Genomic DNA, 18,349 nt, shown 5'->3' on the forward strand with positions numbered 1-18,349 from the left:
AAATTGTTAACAGTTAAAATAAGTTAACTGTGTAACTAAACCTCAGAATGACAGCAAAATTGATGTATTCTCTTGACTGATGCGTTTTCTTATTTTAAGCCTCTGTAGACATCAAATGAATCATATTATTTTGTTTAAAAACTGTTTCAGAAGAGCCTTTCCAAACTCGTGCCAATAATCTAAGAACACTCCGGTTAAGGACAGTTGTGTTGAACAGAAAATACCAGACTGGCAGCAGAACTACAGTTGTCTGCATTAAACTTCAATTATTTATTGACCCATTCAAATAAACCGTCGAACCTCTTAAATCTGTGGACTACATGAAGTTTTATGCTTTAAAAAAAAGTTTCTAAGTGGAAATAACATTTCCAAACAGCCACATGGAAAAGCATTGTTTAAATATGAAGAGAATAGCAATCACCTTCAGCCTTCACTACAAGACATTTAAGAATGTGTGGATGTAAAACAAAATCACTGAACTTCCTTCTCGACTGATGAAATATGTCATTAATCCTAGAGAAATCAAAATCTAAACAAATTGTCACCTTTTGCCAAAACAATTGATGATACTGTCTTTAATAAAAAAAAATTGTATTATAGCAAACGAGAACCCAAAACAGTGGATTCATTTATGAGCATTCATAGTGTTTTTTTTCCACTTCTGCCAATCACAACACGGCAGAACTTCTTTACATTTAGAGAATTGAACTAAATTCACTCAGCCAATGTTTGGCAATGCTTTTCTCTACAAAATCAAAAGAGAGCAGGCTTTAGACCAATGGCTGCCAGGAGTACATCTTAGACATTGCATCAGAGCGCAGACCAGCCGAGCTTTCCGTGTCTCCCCTGATGACGCTATGGATCCAGGGTAAATATGAGGTAAGTTTCATATAGACTGCATAATTGTACCTGGTACAGGATTTGTCATAGGAAAGGATCCCTGCAGCATAAATGTCCCTGGTGTCAGCATCTGTGACAGCCAGAGCACCTCCAGCGTCTCCAAAACAAACATTTTCCTGATTCTTGCCTGATCCTGTGCAAAACATGGTTGCGTCTACATTTGGTGCAAAAGAAACATGTTTATATGCTGATTTGCATGCAGAATGATTGGCCAGGGGAAGTATGAGGTATCTGAGAGATGTAGCAGGGGTGAGCATAGCCCCCCAGCCCCACCCTGTGATGATCCCTGACCCACCCACAACGTCGGCCAGGTCTCTGTCCGCCTCGGGGAGGGGGATTGGGGTCACTTTAGTGCTCATAACCACGGGGGTCTTCAGCTGGATCAGAGCCAGGTCGTTGTCCCAGTCAGAGTGGTTCTGAAAGTTGGGATGGAGGACTATCTACAGGAAAAGAAGAGATGTCTCATTTCATATTTCATGATTATATTTGTTTCATTGTTCATGACTGATTTATGTTTCAGTTTCAGAGACATTGGAACAGCGGCTCCAAAGCTTGCTGAGTCATGTCACAGGTGCACACTGTGAGTTTAGGCAGATCAGTCAAGGAACCATTTCAATCACTCACTGTAGGTTTTACAAGCAATCAGTCTTATTTTTTTATTATTTATTATTTTATTATTTTTAGTATTTCAAAAAATATTATAAAAGAGAAACGTTGGCAAAATTAAATAATTGATAACATCATTTGAAATAAGAATTTTGAGTAGCAACCTTATTTTCTCTTATATGCCAAACATTAAAGGATCTTGATTAATTATCTCATTTACCATTTTGGAAATAATTCATCTCATTTAATCTTGCTTTATGTCATTACACTTTTCATTCATAAATACGATTGAAAAATGAATTGAAGCTGTGGTAAATTGTAATAAGTTGAAAATGGAAATTAGATTAGATGATTTGTATTTCATTTAATGGTGCAGAGAAAGAGAAAATCTGCATGTCGATCAATTACAGCTCGATATTGCCTCCAAATCCTCAATTTGCACCAGGCATCCAGGGAAATCTCTTCTATTCTCACAAAACCCTTCTTCCTCATACACTTCCAAATACCACTGATGGCCACTGATGGCCTGTGAAGGTGAATAATAAGGCAAAGGTTTGTCTTTAACCGTATAAAAATGTTTTGCTCACCCTCTCTACTGCAACCTCTGTGGAGGCATTAGCTTCTTCCCGTTCTGAGATTCCCAGGTATACTCTGGGGACTACAGGATCTTTTCCCTGAATGTCTTGCCGACTCTTCCTGACAAAAAGGTTCCTGCCAGCTGTCAAAATCCAGCGGTCAGAGATGAGAGCACCACCTGCATAACCTCCATCCAGCATACTGTCGCCCAGGAATATCATGGCCTGCCAGGGGACATGAGGTGCCGGGGTCCCTCCCACCATTCGCCTGGAACGGAGTGAGGCTGGGAAATGAATGTAGACTTATTAGTTGGAATTTTTATCTTCAACAGGACTCTCCTGAGTTGAACCTATTTTTTTTTTAGCCTAACAACCTACTCAAACTGCTTCTGTTTGGCAGTCAACACAAGGCTCCATGGGCCAGCCAGAAAATGTATTTTATTTGATGTTGTGTACAGACAGTGATAAAGTGACTGCACCAGACAACGCTTGTTACCTGGGTTGTTCTAAGATTTGCTCTGTGGTATTTATTTATTAGACATTTTCATGTTCATTGCCTCCTGCTCATTTGCACAAGCGTAAGTTGAAATGGGGTGCTTTGTTATGTTAAGTGTATGTATTTTTATTTCTACTTTCTTAGGTGAAGATGCATTTTGACCTAGGTGGGTAATAAAGTCAATCAATCAATCAATGAAACTTTCCTTCTTTTCAATTTCTGTTCAATGCACTTTATAAGAGGCAGGTTGAAAAATCCTCGGTTGATAGTAGAGGGTAATTTTCAGTACAAAGCTGAGGAAATGGTAAATGACAGAATACATTGATTGAACAAACCTTGAAGTTGTTTTCCTGATTATTTCAACCACACAAAAGGCATGTAGATTAAAGCTTTACGATAAACACATTAGAACCCATTGTTTCTGGAGGACGCTTAAAGCGTCACCTTTAAGAAACAAAGCTCCATGTAACAGCCCATGTCTAGAGGGACGATCAGTATGTGTCAGTGCCTGCAGCACAGTACTACAGTGTGGTGTTAAGGAAATCATGTTTTATAAAGTGTGTCAAACTTCCACTGCGAAATGCTGTCAAAGTGTTTAACACAAACACAGTCAGTTTAATCCCGTCTTCCACTGGACTGTGATTGCTTGGTTCATTGCTATTTGAAGAAGGGAAGCAGGCAATTTCTCTGTTGGTTACAGATTCACAGCCAAAGGAGGAACAATATCTGAAATCAACAGTGGTAGCCAGGGCTTTAGAAAAGCTTTCATGCAAGAGTTATCATCCTGAACAACAGCTGTCAATGATGTATTTGTGTAAAACAGCAACTCACCAGACCTGTTTTATGGCCATGGTTACTTGTGGTACTTGTGTCTGAAGTACGTGGCTGTGGGTTATGTCCTGTCTGAAAATATGTTCTTATTATAATTCTGTTAGAAGCTGTGTGCGTTTTGGTTAATTTGTTTAGCCACAGATTATACTATTCTGTGAGCCAACCAAGAACAATTTACAAGGAAAAGATCAGGCGGGCCTAGAGACACCTTATCATAGACATAACTGTCTGCTGGTGTCTTGGTCATCCAGCTGTCGGATGGATGACCCTCCAGAATTTGATCATCTCAGACTTCCTCTGAAAACTCTAAAATGTGAAAACTTTATTGGAAATTGAATTTTTATTCCTCCCTCTGTTACTTTGGAACTCCCTATCAGTTAGTCTCAGGAAGCCAAGTTAACTTTGTTTGTGGTTTTGCTGTGTCACCTTTTGTACCTTGATCTGATTAATTCAACTGATTTAACTGAAGGAAACACATTATTAGGTACTCTGTCTGCTGCTCGTCTGTCTATTGATTCCTACCAGTCTTGCTTTGCTGGCCAAATACACTTCCCTTACATAAAACCAGAACAAAATAAAACAAACTTGCTATAACCTAATATGAGATTGTGTATGTTTGTATGTTGTTGTGTGTTACCTGAGGCAGAGTATCTCATCCTGTCTTGATGGTGAGACTCTTTGGCCATACAAGCCCAGGCAGCAAGGAGGCACACAGTCATGGAAATCCTTCCAAAAGCAAGAGTCACACGATTAACAAACATTAATCACTTATTCTCAGACATCAATGAAAACAGCAAAGCTGGGCCATGTACCTAAGGATGGACGTTTCCAGTTATAAGGTTGGGTATTTAAGATCTTAGCTTAAAGTCTACAAAACATTACTGGGTAAGAATTCACAATCAGACTGTTCAGCTGTGTAAGGATTTTACATGTAGAACAATTTGTAAAGAAAACTGGAGATTTATATTCAGGAATGTACTGAAATATGTAAAAAAAAAAAGAAAAAAAAAAGAAGATTTTAACTTACCACATTTTCCTGATAATATTCATCTTTGCTTCTGATGGTTGTAATCTCTGCTCCAGAGTGTGTTGCGTATTTCGTAGTTGGGAGTATTTATAACCAGAGGTTAGGGGGTTCTGGAAATTCCAGCTCAGCACAGAAATATTGATTACTGGAAGTTAAAACAACTCAGATGCCAAATATCCCTGTCCACACTCTAATTTTGCAGAAAAAAAAACAAACCAAACCCCTCCTACAGCCCAGGTTGGTTACAAGATCAGGGGAATCAGTCTAGAGAATTAAATTGCCAAATTTACCCCATCAAAACATTCAAGAGATTTCTTGAAAAATCTCCAAAAAAGGCAAAGTTTTATTACTCGTATGAGTTGAGCGCTGCTCAATCCTTGTGATCTTGTTTTGAATCATCTCAAATATCTATTTCAAAACTAGGTGTTGTTTCTGAATTTTGCAAAGGAAGATGTGAAAAGCGTAAAACCCTCTGTAGTGTTTGTATTTTACAATGCGCCAAGTTACTAAAAGTAAACAGTAAAAGTAAACATTACAACACTGATTCTGACATTTTTATCTGTTGTGGACATGAAAGTAATGACGTAGAAGCACACTGTGCAGTTCTATTCGTTATCACAGAAAATAGGACACATGTTGCCTCATTCTGCGGGGAATATTAACACAACATTTAGTGAAATTCCTGCTGACAAACAATTGCAGCAACACAAATTTGTATATTTGCTGAAGGGAGGAAAGTCCCTGCAGCAATTTTATCTGTAATATATTTGATGATTCCGCTAGTGCTTTAGTTTGGTTTTTGTGTTCTCTCTCCTTCCCCGTCCTATTCTTCCTTCCTCTACCGTGTGTGGCAGGGGCCGTGGTTGCTTTCTCCGTGGCAGCAACAACTCAAACCTTTTTCCATTCACCTCATCTCCTGACTATATAAGCCTGGTCTTCACGCCACCACCCTAACAGATGATTCTCCTCCAGGCGTCTAGCCATGCGCCTTGCTGCTCTGAGTGCCTTTGTGACCTCAGTGTTTTCTCCATCTGCACAGAGATGTTTCTTCTCTGGAAAACTATGCCACGCCAGCCAGCTCCCTGCCTCTTCAACCTGTTTGTTGTAAACATTAAAACTTCTTCACACATTCCATCAGTCTGTGTGTCTCTGCTTTGGGGTCCAAACCTAACCAACTGTAATACGGCAATATATTTATTTTATATTTCAGTATAAAATATGTACATCAACTTAAAGCACTACCAGAATATGTCATTTGCATTGTTTGGATCAAGGCACCACGTCCAACATGTGTCATGTTGTATCTAATCCAACAGTCTTTTCATCTTTTACAAATTGTTCATATCCTGGCTTTCAGAAGTATGAAATCATTTTAATAAGAGTGTAGACACGGTCTCATTCCATCACATCCCAGTGAACAAAACAAAATGAAAGTATCAATGTGATAAAATGACCAATGCGACAAATACAAATGCTTAAAAGAGTTAAAGATTTATGAGGATGCTCAGTTATTTGACCTAAATACAAATCTAATATGTAAAAATATGTGTAGTGTGTATTCATATTGTAACAGTATGAATATGGGCGCCACTGTTGACTACGCCACATGCTCATGTAAAAAGCCTGACTAGATAGCTTCCAGATTCATATCTTGGACTTCAAAGTTTGTTAAATTTATGCATGGGAATTTCACTCGGGTACTTTCTGAAGTTGAGAAGAAATTTCCTGAGGGTAATCAGTTTGAGCAGATAACTACATTGGCATGGAAATTAGACATTGAGTTCAACTGATGATATTTCAGGGTGGCAGTCGAACTAAAGCTTTACAGTATTAAATGGCCTGTGGCAAGTCAAATTTCATCTAACAAAGGAGCTGTTCGTTTAAGAAGCTTGTATCTCAATCAGCACTTTAACCTGAGAGTCGTACTTTATTTTGAAATTGACTATGCTACTACGAATACTGACTAGGTCCACATATTCTGAGAAGATAAGGTAAAAATTTTCAATGTACTGTACTGCATCCATTGATATCAGCTCACCTCGGCTGAAGACAATGTCAGTCAAATGGTTGGCTCATTGCTCTTGTCCAGACTCAAATGTATGAGCAGGCATTATATGGATAGCTATAAAAATTTGTCCATCCTAATACACACACATACAAATATGTATGTATAAATAAAAAGTTCACTGACACAGAAATTCTAAAATGATTTACTCAGAGATTACTGTAAAAACCGGACTCTAGCAATGTACAACTAGTTCTTATGTAAATGTAAATGCATGTGTCACGAAACCATTTTTATGTGGACGGGATTTCTCAGCAATGAATCTTTCATTAAAATGCTGCTTGTATTGTATTTTATTATTCATGGCATGACTTCAATCAGAGCTTATGCTATATTATGTCAGCAGGCTTTAGAGGTACTGGTCTGACTGTGGGGCTGCATGACAAGGCCAGTCGCTCAGGCCCCTGGGACCTCACATGCAGTCAACCAGAATTCAGGTTATGTCCCTGAGTCAAACATTGACATCATCCTTACTATGTCATGGAATATGTCTTATATTTATTTTTTAAATCGTATTTTTTGGAGCCGTTTCTGCCTTTGTATTTAGTTAGCATTTGGTGGTGGGGGGGGCAACAAAGGTCCCGAGCCAGATGTGAATGTGGGATGATGCCTTCATGTGGCATTTGCTCTAACCATCCAACCACTAGAGCCATCCCTGTCTTATATTAATTTTTTAGGTTTTCAGGATCAGGTTACATTACTCTGGTCAACATTTCATTACAACTCTCAACTTGTCTAAGCGCTTATATATTAACGTGAGCATAGATTTCCAGTTCAGTTTCACTGTAGTTCGAATGACTTTACTCTTATTTTTGTATAAAAAGACGGCATCAAAGCAAAGGCATACTCACTCTGCCATGCATTGTCCAGTGTTTCTAATTAAATGTGAGACCAAGGGTCGCACTTCAGCGTTATCATCATATCTGCTCCCCTGGGCAAACAAAGCGGACGGGACATGACCCATGTGCCAGCCGCGGTCACCGCTCCACACAGGAGCCAAGACCATCTGGGGCAAAACTAATGCCCGAGAGAGGATGGATGGAGTTTACACCCTCTTATACTGTAAAAGAATCACCTGTCATTAGTGCAATGTAGCTATTGTCTGTCCATGTCTTTATATCCATGAGTCACTTTCATTTATTATGTGCCTCTGTTACAACATACAGCAAACATAAATGAGTGCCGTCAGTGTGAGAAGTGGGTGAAGATGTACAGAAATAAAAAACAAAATGCTAACATAATGACACCCGCATGATGAAATACATATAATCATACATACATTCACGCAAAGCTTGAGCGAGGTTTGGAGAGGTGAGGAACAAAGGAGGGGATGAACAGTGATTGTGGAGAGAAGTCAGTAAGCGTGGGAGGAAAGGATGGGAAACGACAGTAAAGTGCTGCTTCTGAATTTACCTTGAGGCTCTAGGGGAAGAGCGTGTACATGCGAGAAGGCTTGCAGAAGACGATGGGAGGAGAGAGGAGGGTGAGCCCTCCATCGCACAACGGAGAAGCAGAGGAAGGAAAGAGGAGAGGTTGAGTCACAGGGACAGAGAGCTGGAGAGAGAGAGAGAGAGAGAGAGACGCTTTTATTTAATGTGAGCTTCACAAGAGAAAGAATGATGAGAGGACTACAGGTCCAGTTTCTTCTCCACTGGACAATTTCTAACTGGATTTTACTTCCACTAAATCAGAGCATTGACACTGGATTGTGTTCTTCTTATCAACCTCTGTATGCACAAGTGCTTTTTGGTCCATAACAGTGGAAATGCTGGTAAGACCATCCCAATAGATTTTGTAGATTTTGCTGTGTATAGGCAATTATCTGTGATCTGCTTTCCAAATTAAAACCCTACGGGGAAGAAAAAGGTTTCTAAATTGTTAAACTTATGTTTGAAAATGTATATGAATAACTGGCTTGCTTAGAGCTCTTAGTGTCCTTGAGTTATTTATTGGTTATTTGTGGGGTTTTAATATGAGCAGTGCTGTTTATCTGGTAAGTAGAGTGAAGAATTTCCATTTTATTGCTTTAAGCCAAAAAAAATAAAAAATAAAAAAAATTAATTAGAATTTACTCAAATACTGTAAATCATCAAATTCTTTATGTTACATGACTGAGAATGAGTGTTTATCATTATACAATAGGAAAATATTATTTTAAAGACATAAAAATATTGTATTAAATATTACAGATTTAGGATTTTGATACAACCAGGAAAACTATTTCAACAAATTTGCATAGTTCCGAAACTGAGCTTTAAAATGTTACCTTTTTATATGATTGTTTGACATCACAATCTGGGCACTGTGTTCTGTTAACTTTCCAAGTCAGACGTCACACAACGATACAACAATGAAGAGTGTATTCCTCCTTGGCATCTGATCATTAAGGCTGGCAGGAGCTGTTAACTGAGTGGGTGGATGTGACATCCATAGCAGCATGTAAATTAGACTCATTTTCAGCAATTGTCTTGACACTCGGTTGTGAAATACAGCGCACAAGTTACTGTGCAATTATTTGGTGCAAAGAGTCCATCTGTATGTAGGTACAATAAGAGCAGAGATAATTCTGAGAGATATGGGTTTCACAGTTTTGTGTTGAACATAGAAAAACGTCCTCTTTTTTAAAAACAAAACTAATGGTAAAATTGTGTATCATGACAGGTGAAGGGGTTTAGAACTTTATAGGTAATTTTGTTATTACCTATAAAGTAAACCCTGTTTTTCTGTAATGGTGGCATAGTTAAAAGGAGTATTTAAGTTTTTATTGAAAATTTTTTATATGTTGGTTTGTCTGTAAAAACTCTGTTGATTTGATACACACTCGATTGTTTTAATAGTCATTACAGAGATATTTAATTCTAGATTTCATTAAATGTGAATTTGTTACCCAACATGTACCTTTAAACACTAGCACTCAGCGTGTATTAAATGTGATTGCCTTCAATTTTACAAAGACATTTTAAAACTGTTGTGACACATAACGCACCCAGAGAAGCCTCGGAAGGAAAATGTGAAACAATGCAGGGAAAGACAAAGCAGCAAAGACAATAAAGTAACACCTCTTATGTGTCTGTATCTGCACGTGTGTCTACACAAATGTGTTGCTTATTCACTTCTCTGACAACCGCAAGTGAAACAAACATAGACAGAATGACAGGCCAAAATTTGAAGGGAAAGTCGCCTTTCTGATCATGTGCTGTGGCAGTCGGCCTCAGGCGGCTCTGAGCCAGCCTGTCCATTATTACTGCACATGACCCATCTGTGCATCAGGTGACCTGGCCTGAGAGCCCTGACCAAGCCCCCACAGTCTCCCTACATATGCCCGACCTGTCACTCAGGGACATGGCCCTGTCAAAGAAAATTCACTGCATGCATGTACAACGTCCTACATCTAAACGCAGCTGCTCCAGAGAATGACAAGCTGTAAGCATTGTAAAGAAGCCTGAGCTCCAAGTAGGGCTTGTCTGTGTGTATGTTGTCATAATACAGTTGATAAATATTGCGCTGGGTGACTAAAATCTAGATGGCTCTGGGGAGGCCATTTTTATGTTCGTGTCTGATGGTTGGCCCACATTAGGATTAAACCACTGTGCACATACACCACCAGTTAAAAGTTTGGACACACAAATGAATTGAAAAGTGCGTCCAAACTTTTGACTGGTCGTGTATACCCACAGTTCAAAGGGTTTTGACGCTTTGGGAATCTTCTGACTTTTCCTGCAGTTCAACCATGAGGTTGACATTTGTGGTTTGTGGTTCAGAATTAAAATTTGTGACAACTGTTGGATGGATTGCCATGAAATCAATACTCAAGGGTGCTAGAGGATGAATTTTAATGGCTTTGGTGACCATTTGACATTTTTCGTTGTGTTGCCATTAGGGCATAGTATTGACATATTTAAAGTGGTGTTCCTGTTTTGAATGTGTTATTGAGGTGTAGTGGAACATCTCATTATCTAGTTGATGAATTTACAAAAACATTTCGTAAAGCCATCAGAGTTCTGCGATTGGTGTTACTTTCATGGCTCTTGTTTTTGCGCCAGCATGAAATTGTTTCTCTTTTTTAATTACATCAACTATTCAATGGTTTGCCAATAAATTTATTTCATTCATGGTCATCGGGACAATTGTAAAAATGCAAACACTGACTTGATTTCGACCTAATGCTGAGTGACAGTTTTCTGCACATTCATGGGTACCCAGCAAACAGGGTGTTGCAGGGTTTTAATGGTGACAGTTGGCTCAGAGGTGAATTAATATGCTTGAAAAAGGAAGACAGGGTTCAAGTTGTATCCCACAGCTAAATAACTGACTCTAGAAACATTATACATCCTCAATTTTAACAATGGCTATGTTTGAAAAGACACACACACAAAATGAGAAATGATCATTGAGCCTTCTGCCTTCTCTTTTTTCCCATGAAACATCAAGTGTCATTTGAATGAAGCAACGTTGAACTGCTTGGCATTTCATGTTCCCCTTGTTCAGACATCAGGTAGATCTCTTAATATGTAATGATTGAGAAGACGCTATCCCCTAATTTTTTTTTTTTTTTGTGTGTGTGTGTGTGTGTGTGTGTGTGTGTGTGTGTGAAATATCTATCCTGTCAGCTGCTCGTCTCATTACACCTGAGGTTCTGCCAGGGGGAAGACTTCCGCCTGTCATCTTCACTCAAGGTAAGAGCAAAAAGCCCTTAAATGAGGTTCATTCTTTGTCCTCCCAAAAATAATTTTTCTTTAGTATATATCAAATGATAACTTGGAAAATTTGGTCTGTTTCAGAGGAAAGTGACGTTAAATGTGCACAATTTAAACATTAAGCTCAAAGGAAATGGCCAGCACGGTGGCATAGTGGTAATAAGAGGTTGTGGGTTCGGTTCCCAGCACTGGGGCCTTTGTGGAGTTTGTATGTTCTCCTCATGCCAGTGTGGGTTTCCTCCCACCATCCAAAGACATGTTTGTGTTAACTGGTGAATCTAAATTGTCTGTAGGTCTGACTGTGAGTGGTTGTTGGTCTCTATCTCTGTAATGGACTGGTGTAGAGAAGATTTGGACTGTGTTTATTTCAAGACCAAGATGGATGTCACCAGAGGAATCCTGTAGGAAGTGAACAAATATGGTACTACAAGACTACGGAGTTATATGTTAGATAACTGACATATAAATTCCATATAAATTAAACCACAATACAGATTTGCACACCAAAAAAAAAAAAAAAAAAAGTAAAGTTTAAACGTAGAATGTTCCTGATTAAAATAATGCGAAATATAAAAAGGAAATTTAATTCTGGCAAAATTCTACATTCTTTCAGAACAACAACAAGTTGAAATCACTTTTGTTTGCTGAAAAAAGCAAACAGGTACTCTCATTTGCTTTTGGATTTCTTTAGAAAATAAGCTCTGCAGGAAATTATGATGCAGACATGTCATTTATGATAAGTTTCCACAAAGGAACACCATATGTGATCACTTTGAAACCAAGTGAGTTGATGATATTAGATGAGTATTAGTGCCATTGACACTACCCAGGTTTGTATAATTAATTTAGAATTAATTTATAATTTAGAGTAAGCACAAGTAACTCCCTAGCAACAAACATTCACCCTGCCCTACATGCCCAACAGATAATATCTAACTAGGCCAGTTAGCAGTGATTGCTAACATGTTTTGTCTAGTTAGGCCCACAACACCTCAAGGAGGCTAAACAGTGATCACTGGCGTCCCAGAGTCACCCCCTAATGCCAGCCATCACTGCTCCTCACACAAAGACAACTATCTCACTCAGCACTACAATCAATTACTCTGACCTCTCACCAACTGCACCAGTGAAAGCGGGGTGGGGATACAGACCCTGGTTCGGGTAGGAGGCATGAAAGTATCGAGGGTGCAGGAGGTGGAGGACAAGCTGGCAGATTCAGCAAACAAAGTCACCTGAGCAGTCCTATACTCAAATCAAACCAAAACAATACAGGCCAACTCACCTGGACTAACCGCCTGGTCTCAAAGAGGCTCAAACAGGCCACACCCTCCACTTAAATACACTTCCTCTTCCTGGATTTCTTCCTCTGCTCCTCCCAAGAGTCTGTCTATCTTAAGAGCTCCCCCTGCTGGGCCCGAGCGACTATTAGTTCTTCTAATCCAAATCCACTGACTGGATCTTACTGCCTCATCCGACATTTCCTTGACTAATTTCTTCACCCTCTGTCCCCTTCCTCCTAACTCCCTCAACAAAGCAACACCAGATCTGGCTACAAACCCTCTACATCCTACTTCCACCGGACAAATCCTGACCTTCCACTGACCAAATCCTGAGGCTAAGCTTTTTAAAACCGGGATATGTCGCCACGTATACTGTCCTTGTGACAGACTAACCTTACAACCTGACAAGATGTGCTTTAGAGTTGCAGTACCTGAACACAACGAACACAGCGAGGTCTCCATTTAGTTTCAGGTTCTGGTGAATTGGCAATACATCATATGTTGCCCCTATCAAAAATCTAATCCTTGTTTCCTCCATACTCCACAGCTCTTTCCAACTAAGCTTTTTCTTCTCTACACCTTCCCAGTTCAAACACTGTCCCTGCTTATCCTGAGCCACTGCCTCCACAACTAGCTTCCTCTTCTCTTTGGGACCTGCTCTACTCCACACCTCCGCACATAAATTTTAGTTGTTAGCTCAATAAACTGTTTGGCTGAGAGAAACATACTGTTTGTTTGTCAGTCTAAAAGAGTTTGAGCTACTACAAACAATAAAACGAAAATTGAATGCTTTTTACTGGCATGCTGAAGTGTGTTCAAATATTTGACGGATTGTTGTGTTATAGCATCCCATTGTTGACAAGGCATGGAATTTGTCCATTAAACATTGAACACATTTGATTTTGTTTTCTGTCTTTCTATTCATTGAGTATATCTGTGCTATTGTGAGAATGTGGAATTTAGTTGCTCTGGTCTGAATATGTCTAGTCCTGTTACCCTTTGTTTTCTTGGATCTGTGTACCTTCCTGCTCTCCAGTCCAGTGAACAGCATAAATGATTGAAGGACCCATGTATTTAGTTGTCAGCTGAGAGAGACATTTGTTGGTGAACTGGGAGTTTCTGCATGGGTACTGATGGCATGGAGGTGCTTCCAACAGTGTTAGGAATCCAAGAAAAGCATGGAACCAGAACACACACCAAAGAAAGAAACATATAGATATCACTGTCTGCATACAAAATAGAAGCCCACCGCCCATGCATATGCATGTTCTCTATCTTGTTTTGCTTTACTTGATTCATGCTTGTGACACAATATTACAGCAAAAAAAACATAATAAATATGATCACTTCCCATGAAATTTTAAATAACAGACTTGTGGATTGGCAAAGAAAGCATTGCATCTCCATTTATGTTTTCATTGTTTTGACAGCTATATCATTTTGGTGTTGGACTTAATTTGATGGGCCTATGTCATGAAAGTGGCCATTCTTAACTTGCATGATCACAATGCAGCACCAGTATGCTATGACAGGATGGAAAAGTTCAGAAATGTTTATATGCTGTCTCTCTACTTCTCTAAGCTGTGCAGATCCTTTAAATGTGTCCGTTTGTATTTTTCAACAGCACAGCTTCTCAGCCCAGGTCATGGTCTCCTGAGCAGCCCAACTGCCAACACATTACAAGCATAAATTAATCTGTCCTGGGCCATGACCGCTCTGCTTCCCAACGTCAGCGCCCCTGGGACCACAGCCATCTTACTGGCAACCACAGACTGTCCGTTTAACCTTACTGCAGCTGCTCAGGCAGGCCTCAGGTCAGGTCAGTCCCTGGCCCCTCTCTGCACTCTCTGCTGCTGTGGGATTCTCAATCGCACCTTGGCAGTGGCGTTTATGGTCAGCCTGGCATTTGCCATAATTGTCGGAAATGTGGTCACACTTACTGTCTTTGTACAAACAAGGCAGTCGAGAACACCACAAGGATATCTGAAAGGTAATTGCTGTGGATCTTTATACCCTGCAAACTGCTCCTTTGCGGTGTTTGATTTGAAGAAATGTAAATATATGTTGATAAGCTGATGTGTTCCACACTGATAAGCAGCAGCATGAGCTTTCTCTCTGCATTGATTTTTTGTTCATACTAAAAATGTGTATACTGAAGAAGTTTCTTTTTGCCCCAGAGAGTGAAATATGAACTAGAACAGGTGGGAGTATATGAACAAGGTAGTTCTGTGCACATGTCTCCAAAGGCCTCTCCATTTTCTCTCCCTTTCTCACAGTGTCTCTTGCCATAGCAGACATGATGGTTGGTGTCCTTGTGGTCCCTTTCTCTGTCTACACCGAAATCTCTCTCATGGTGAGGAGTGCCCCTCCCATTTGGTACCAGGGTAGTTCTACTTCCCCTGCTGCCACATCTTCCCTCGGTGGACTAGTGAGTCCTTGGCAGCCCTGCATGCTGATTGGTCCAGTGTTTGCCGGATGCACTTTTGTCTCTATCAGCACGATCTTTCTCATGACGTTGGAGCGAAGTGTGGCCATCCTGTGGCCGCTGCACAAGGATGCTTTGGTGACCCGGAGACGAACTCTGCTCCTCATCCTGCTGTCTTGGGCTGGCAGCTTCCTGCTGGCTCTTTCCCCTCTCATCTTAAGTAGTAACTTCACTTTGGAGTACAATGAGTGCAGTCGTATGTGTATCTACACGCCACTGCTGTTTGGAAGCCGGTTGCCACCTGATGCTAACATTTTACTGTTATTCCCAGCATTTGACATCACTCTACTTAGTGGCACCTTTGCAGTCAATATTGTGTCCTTCACTAGCATTCGAAGATACTCCAAAAAACGCAAACTGCTCTCAGAGGGGAGTCTGAATGATGGAGGGGGAGGAGGAGGAGGGTGCCCACACAGGCCCTCCTTTTCAGACATTAAAGCTGCCAAGACAATTGGCATACTAACATTTGCCTTCACAGCATCCTTCTCGCCCATCGCAGTGTTTGTGCTTGGGAACGTGGTAGGATACACCTGGTGTAACTTTTCCTTCTTTGCCTTCTGGATCCTGACAGGAAACAGCTGTTGTAATGTCATCATCTACAGTGTCAGGGACCACCGTTTCAGGAAGGGTGTGACTCTGCTCTTTCAGCAAGACCGCTCCCCCCCTCATACTGAAAAGACCTGAGAGGGATTCAATTCATTCATTCTGGCAACAAGCTGGTAGTTGGCTGAGTCCCAGTAAGTTTGCCTTTTAAAGAATAGCTTCAAAATTTGAGGAGTAATCTGCATCACTTTGTTGCCGCGCTCACGTTTCTGCAGTAAATATGAAGATGGAGTCAGCAGCTACGTGTCTAAGTAGCCTGGATATGTCCAAAGGCAACAAACTCTGACTTCAAACAGTTGGCAATCTGTGTGCTAAGCTAAACTAGACATTTTTCTAATTTGAGTCACATTAGAGGAACTGTACATTTGTGAAAATGTTTTCAGTCCCATCTAACTCTTGGCAAAAAATTACCTGTGAACCTGCCAAAGCATTTATTTTATCCAAATGGGAGCTTCTAGTACGATCAACAAAAATAGGGCATTCAAAGGAGCATGCAAATACTTGGCTCCTGAGAAGCGAATAAGATTTTAACCTCCATTCATATTTATATTTGGACAGACAAAAAGATATCTATGCATTGCATAATAAAATAGCTTCTATTCAGGATGGGACCAAACATTTACCACATACATACTCTAGGTTTGGAAGGAAATGGCCATTGATTGAATTAACAGCAGATCTTTGTAGCTGCTTAACTGCCACAAAATTCCATATCCTCTCATCTGTTTTCTTTGTACCACCTTTTTCTACAACCAAACATCTTGCCTGGAGCTGTACAGAAGATAGGTCTTTTATTACGAGCTGTCTGGTAACGAAAAGATCAAAACTGGTGGTGGCGCACTAACAACCACAACCACACAGTTTATGATTTTTTTGTCAGCAGTTGGTTTATCACCTATTAACCAACAAGGGATGTTATTTGTGTGTTTAGAAATCTTCCAACTGCCTCCTCTTCAGGATAATGTGAGCAACAAATGTCTCAGCTACGAACTAGTTCATAGCATAGGTTTGATTGTGTTACATATATGGGTGTTACATGCATTTATTTACGATGACCTAATTTCAATCTTTTGTAATAATAATCTGCCTCATGTATCAGAAATGCACTTTATTAGTTCTATGTGACCAATTTGATTCCACTATTTGTCAGACAATGTTAGTTTTGTACAGGTTTTACTTTTGGCGTTTTATATTATTACTCAATTTTGTCTGAGCAAGTGTGAATTAAAGAGAATGATATAAATATTTATTAAATCTGTATAGACTAAATGAATGGGATGCCAAACACAGAGATTTAGTATGAAAATCATTATGATTATAGCAGACTCTCATACTGTGTTGGCTTATCTTTTCAGGGTATAATTGTGACATGAAATCTTCTCATCACTGTGTCAGGTATAAGTCTTGTGTATGGTTTGGAATTCTATATTGTATAATCTGACTATATAATCATCTGTATAAATCAGGATAAGGAGCATTTTACATCATTAGATGGCTATATTTTCATTCATCTTCTCTTGTATTTCCCCATGTATTTCTGTCACATTTGACAGCCTTTTGATATCGTAATAATTCAGCAACCACGTCAACAAAATTAATTATAGATTACGTTTTTCTTGTACTCAATTACTCTCATTGTTTTCAGGTATATTTTGTGAATATAAAGCAAGTTTCCTATGGTTGAACTGATGTAATATTGAAAACCAAAAACATTTCATCCGTACACCATGAAGTGCCCGTTAAAGGAACAGTGATATTTTGGAAAGGATTCCTATTTTCTCTCTTGCTGAGTGTTAGACGAGAACATTGTCATATCAGTCAATTAAATATGAAGCTCTAGCTAGGAGATGGGAAAACTGTTCTGGTTCTTCCCAAAGGATAAAAAAATATCATACCCAATTGTGAATATAAAGGTCACTAATATATTTATTAAGTTTAATCGCTGCTAGCCCCAAATTTGGTAACTATGAATTCCTGGACATCATAACTTTAAATATCCTGCATAATACTGCTGCTATTTTTACACATGGCTGACCAACAATGTGAATAAGTGTACTTCCCAAAATGTCAAATCATTCATGTAAAGCCAACTGATCGACAATCCAGTGCATGTTTGTGTAAGACGTTTTTAATGTGAAAAGGTGCTGTGAGGCACTGCAAGTTGGAGTATCAGGGAATTTAATGGTCAACAAAAAGAAAACAAAGCTCAATTTCTATGGCATGTGTAAACGTCAGTGAATAAATGCATACCTTACATATACAAACTTTCAGATATTTGTCTGTGTATTTTCTCATTCATCCAGGTCATAGTCATATCTGGCCAACAATTGAATTGAAAGCAAACAGACTTATATTTGTATCAGAAGACGTTTCGCCTCTTATCCAAGAGGCTCCATCAGTTCTCAACGCATCGGACTGACTAGTCAGCGGTGAAACGTCCTCCGACACAAGTTGAAGTCCACTTACTTTCGATTCAATTGCTGGCCAGATATTCAGATATTTGCCATTTTCTACCAAAAACTTAGAGAAAAGTTTTAAGGAAAATGTGTGGAGATTTACAGCATCCCAAGTTCTTTGTAAGAAAACCAATGATCATTATTGTGCTGATATTGAAACACTGTACACAGTTGTATCAGTAGTACATACATCAATGGTGACTGCATCAGAGTTGGTAATAATAAATGTATTTGGAACATTTCATTTGTGAGTTTAATGGGGTTCAGTGTGATGGAAATGCACTCAGTTTGCTGCTATAATATTCAACAGCTCAGCAGTTGGACAAGC

The 18,349-nt window shown here is 39.5% G+C and overlaps 2 protein-coding genes across 2 annotated transcripts; one reads left to right on the forward strand and one right to left on the reverse strand.

Moving 5' to 3' along the window:
• Positions 1-770: 770 nt before the first annotated feature.
• Positions 771-4,458, reverse strand: hp (haptoglobin). Its single transcript, XM_029498496.1, has 4 exons — positions 4,436-4,458; positions 4,046-4,134; positions 2,094-2,365; positions 771-1,340 (listed from the first exon to the last, which is right to left on the reverse strand). The coding sequence occupies exons 1-4, from the start codon at positions 4,456-4,458 to the stop codon at positions 771-773; spliced, it is 954 nt and encodes a 317-aa protein (XP_029354356.1).
• Positions 4,459-14,184: 9,726 nt separating this feature from the next.
• LOC115041536 (trace amine-associated receptor 13c) lies at positions 14,185-15,646 on the forward strand. The gene is made up of 2 exons (XM_029499059.1): positions 14,185-14,467; positions 14,754-15,646. Exons 1-2 carry the CDS (start codon positions 14,185-14,187, stop codon positions 15,644-15,646), a joined length of 1,176 nt encoding a protein of 391 aa, XP_029354919.1.
• Positions 15,647-18,349: the final 2,703 nt, after the last annotated feature.

This window comes from Echeneis naucrates, chromosome 3 (assembly GCF_900963305.1).
Source record: "Echeneis naucrates chromosome 3, fEcheNa1.1, whole genome shotgun sequence".
Classification (NCBI taxonomy): Eukaryota; Metazoa; Chordata; class Actinopteri; order Carangiformes; family Echeneidae; genus Echeneis; species Echeneis naucrates.

Excerpts from the sequence above, each read along its gene's own strand:
- hp (XM_029498496.1), bottom strand. The coding sequence starts at position 4,458 with ATGAATATTATCAGGAAAATGTG. Across the intron at positions 4,135-4,435 it reads AATATTATCAGGAAAATGTG|GATTTCCATGACTGTGTGCC; the intron begins GTAAGTTAAAAT and ends TGCTTTTGGAAG. Across the intron at positions 2,366-4,045 it reads GATGAGATACTCTGCCTCAG|CCTCACTCCGTTCCAGGCGA; the intron begins GTAACACACAAC and ends TTCATTTCCCAG.
- LOC115041536 (XM_029499059.1), top strand. The coding sequence starts at position 14,185 with ATGACCGCTCTGCTTCCCAACGTCAGCGCCCCTGGGACCACAGCCATC. Across the intron at positions 14,468-14,753 it reads ACCACAAGGATATCTGAAAG|TGTCTCTTGCCATAGCAGAC; the intron begins GTAATTGCTGTG and ends CCTTTCTCACAG.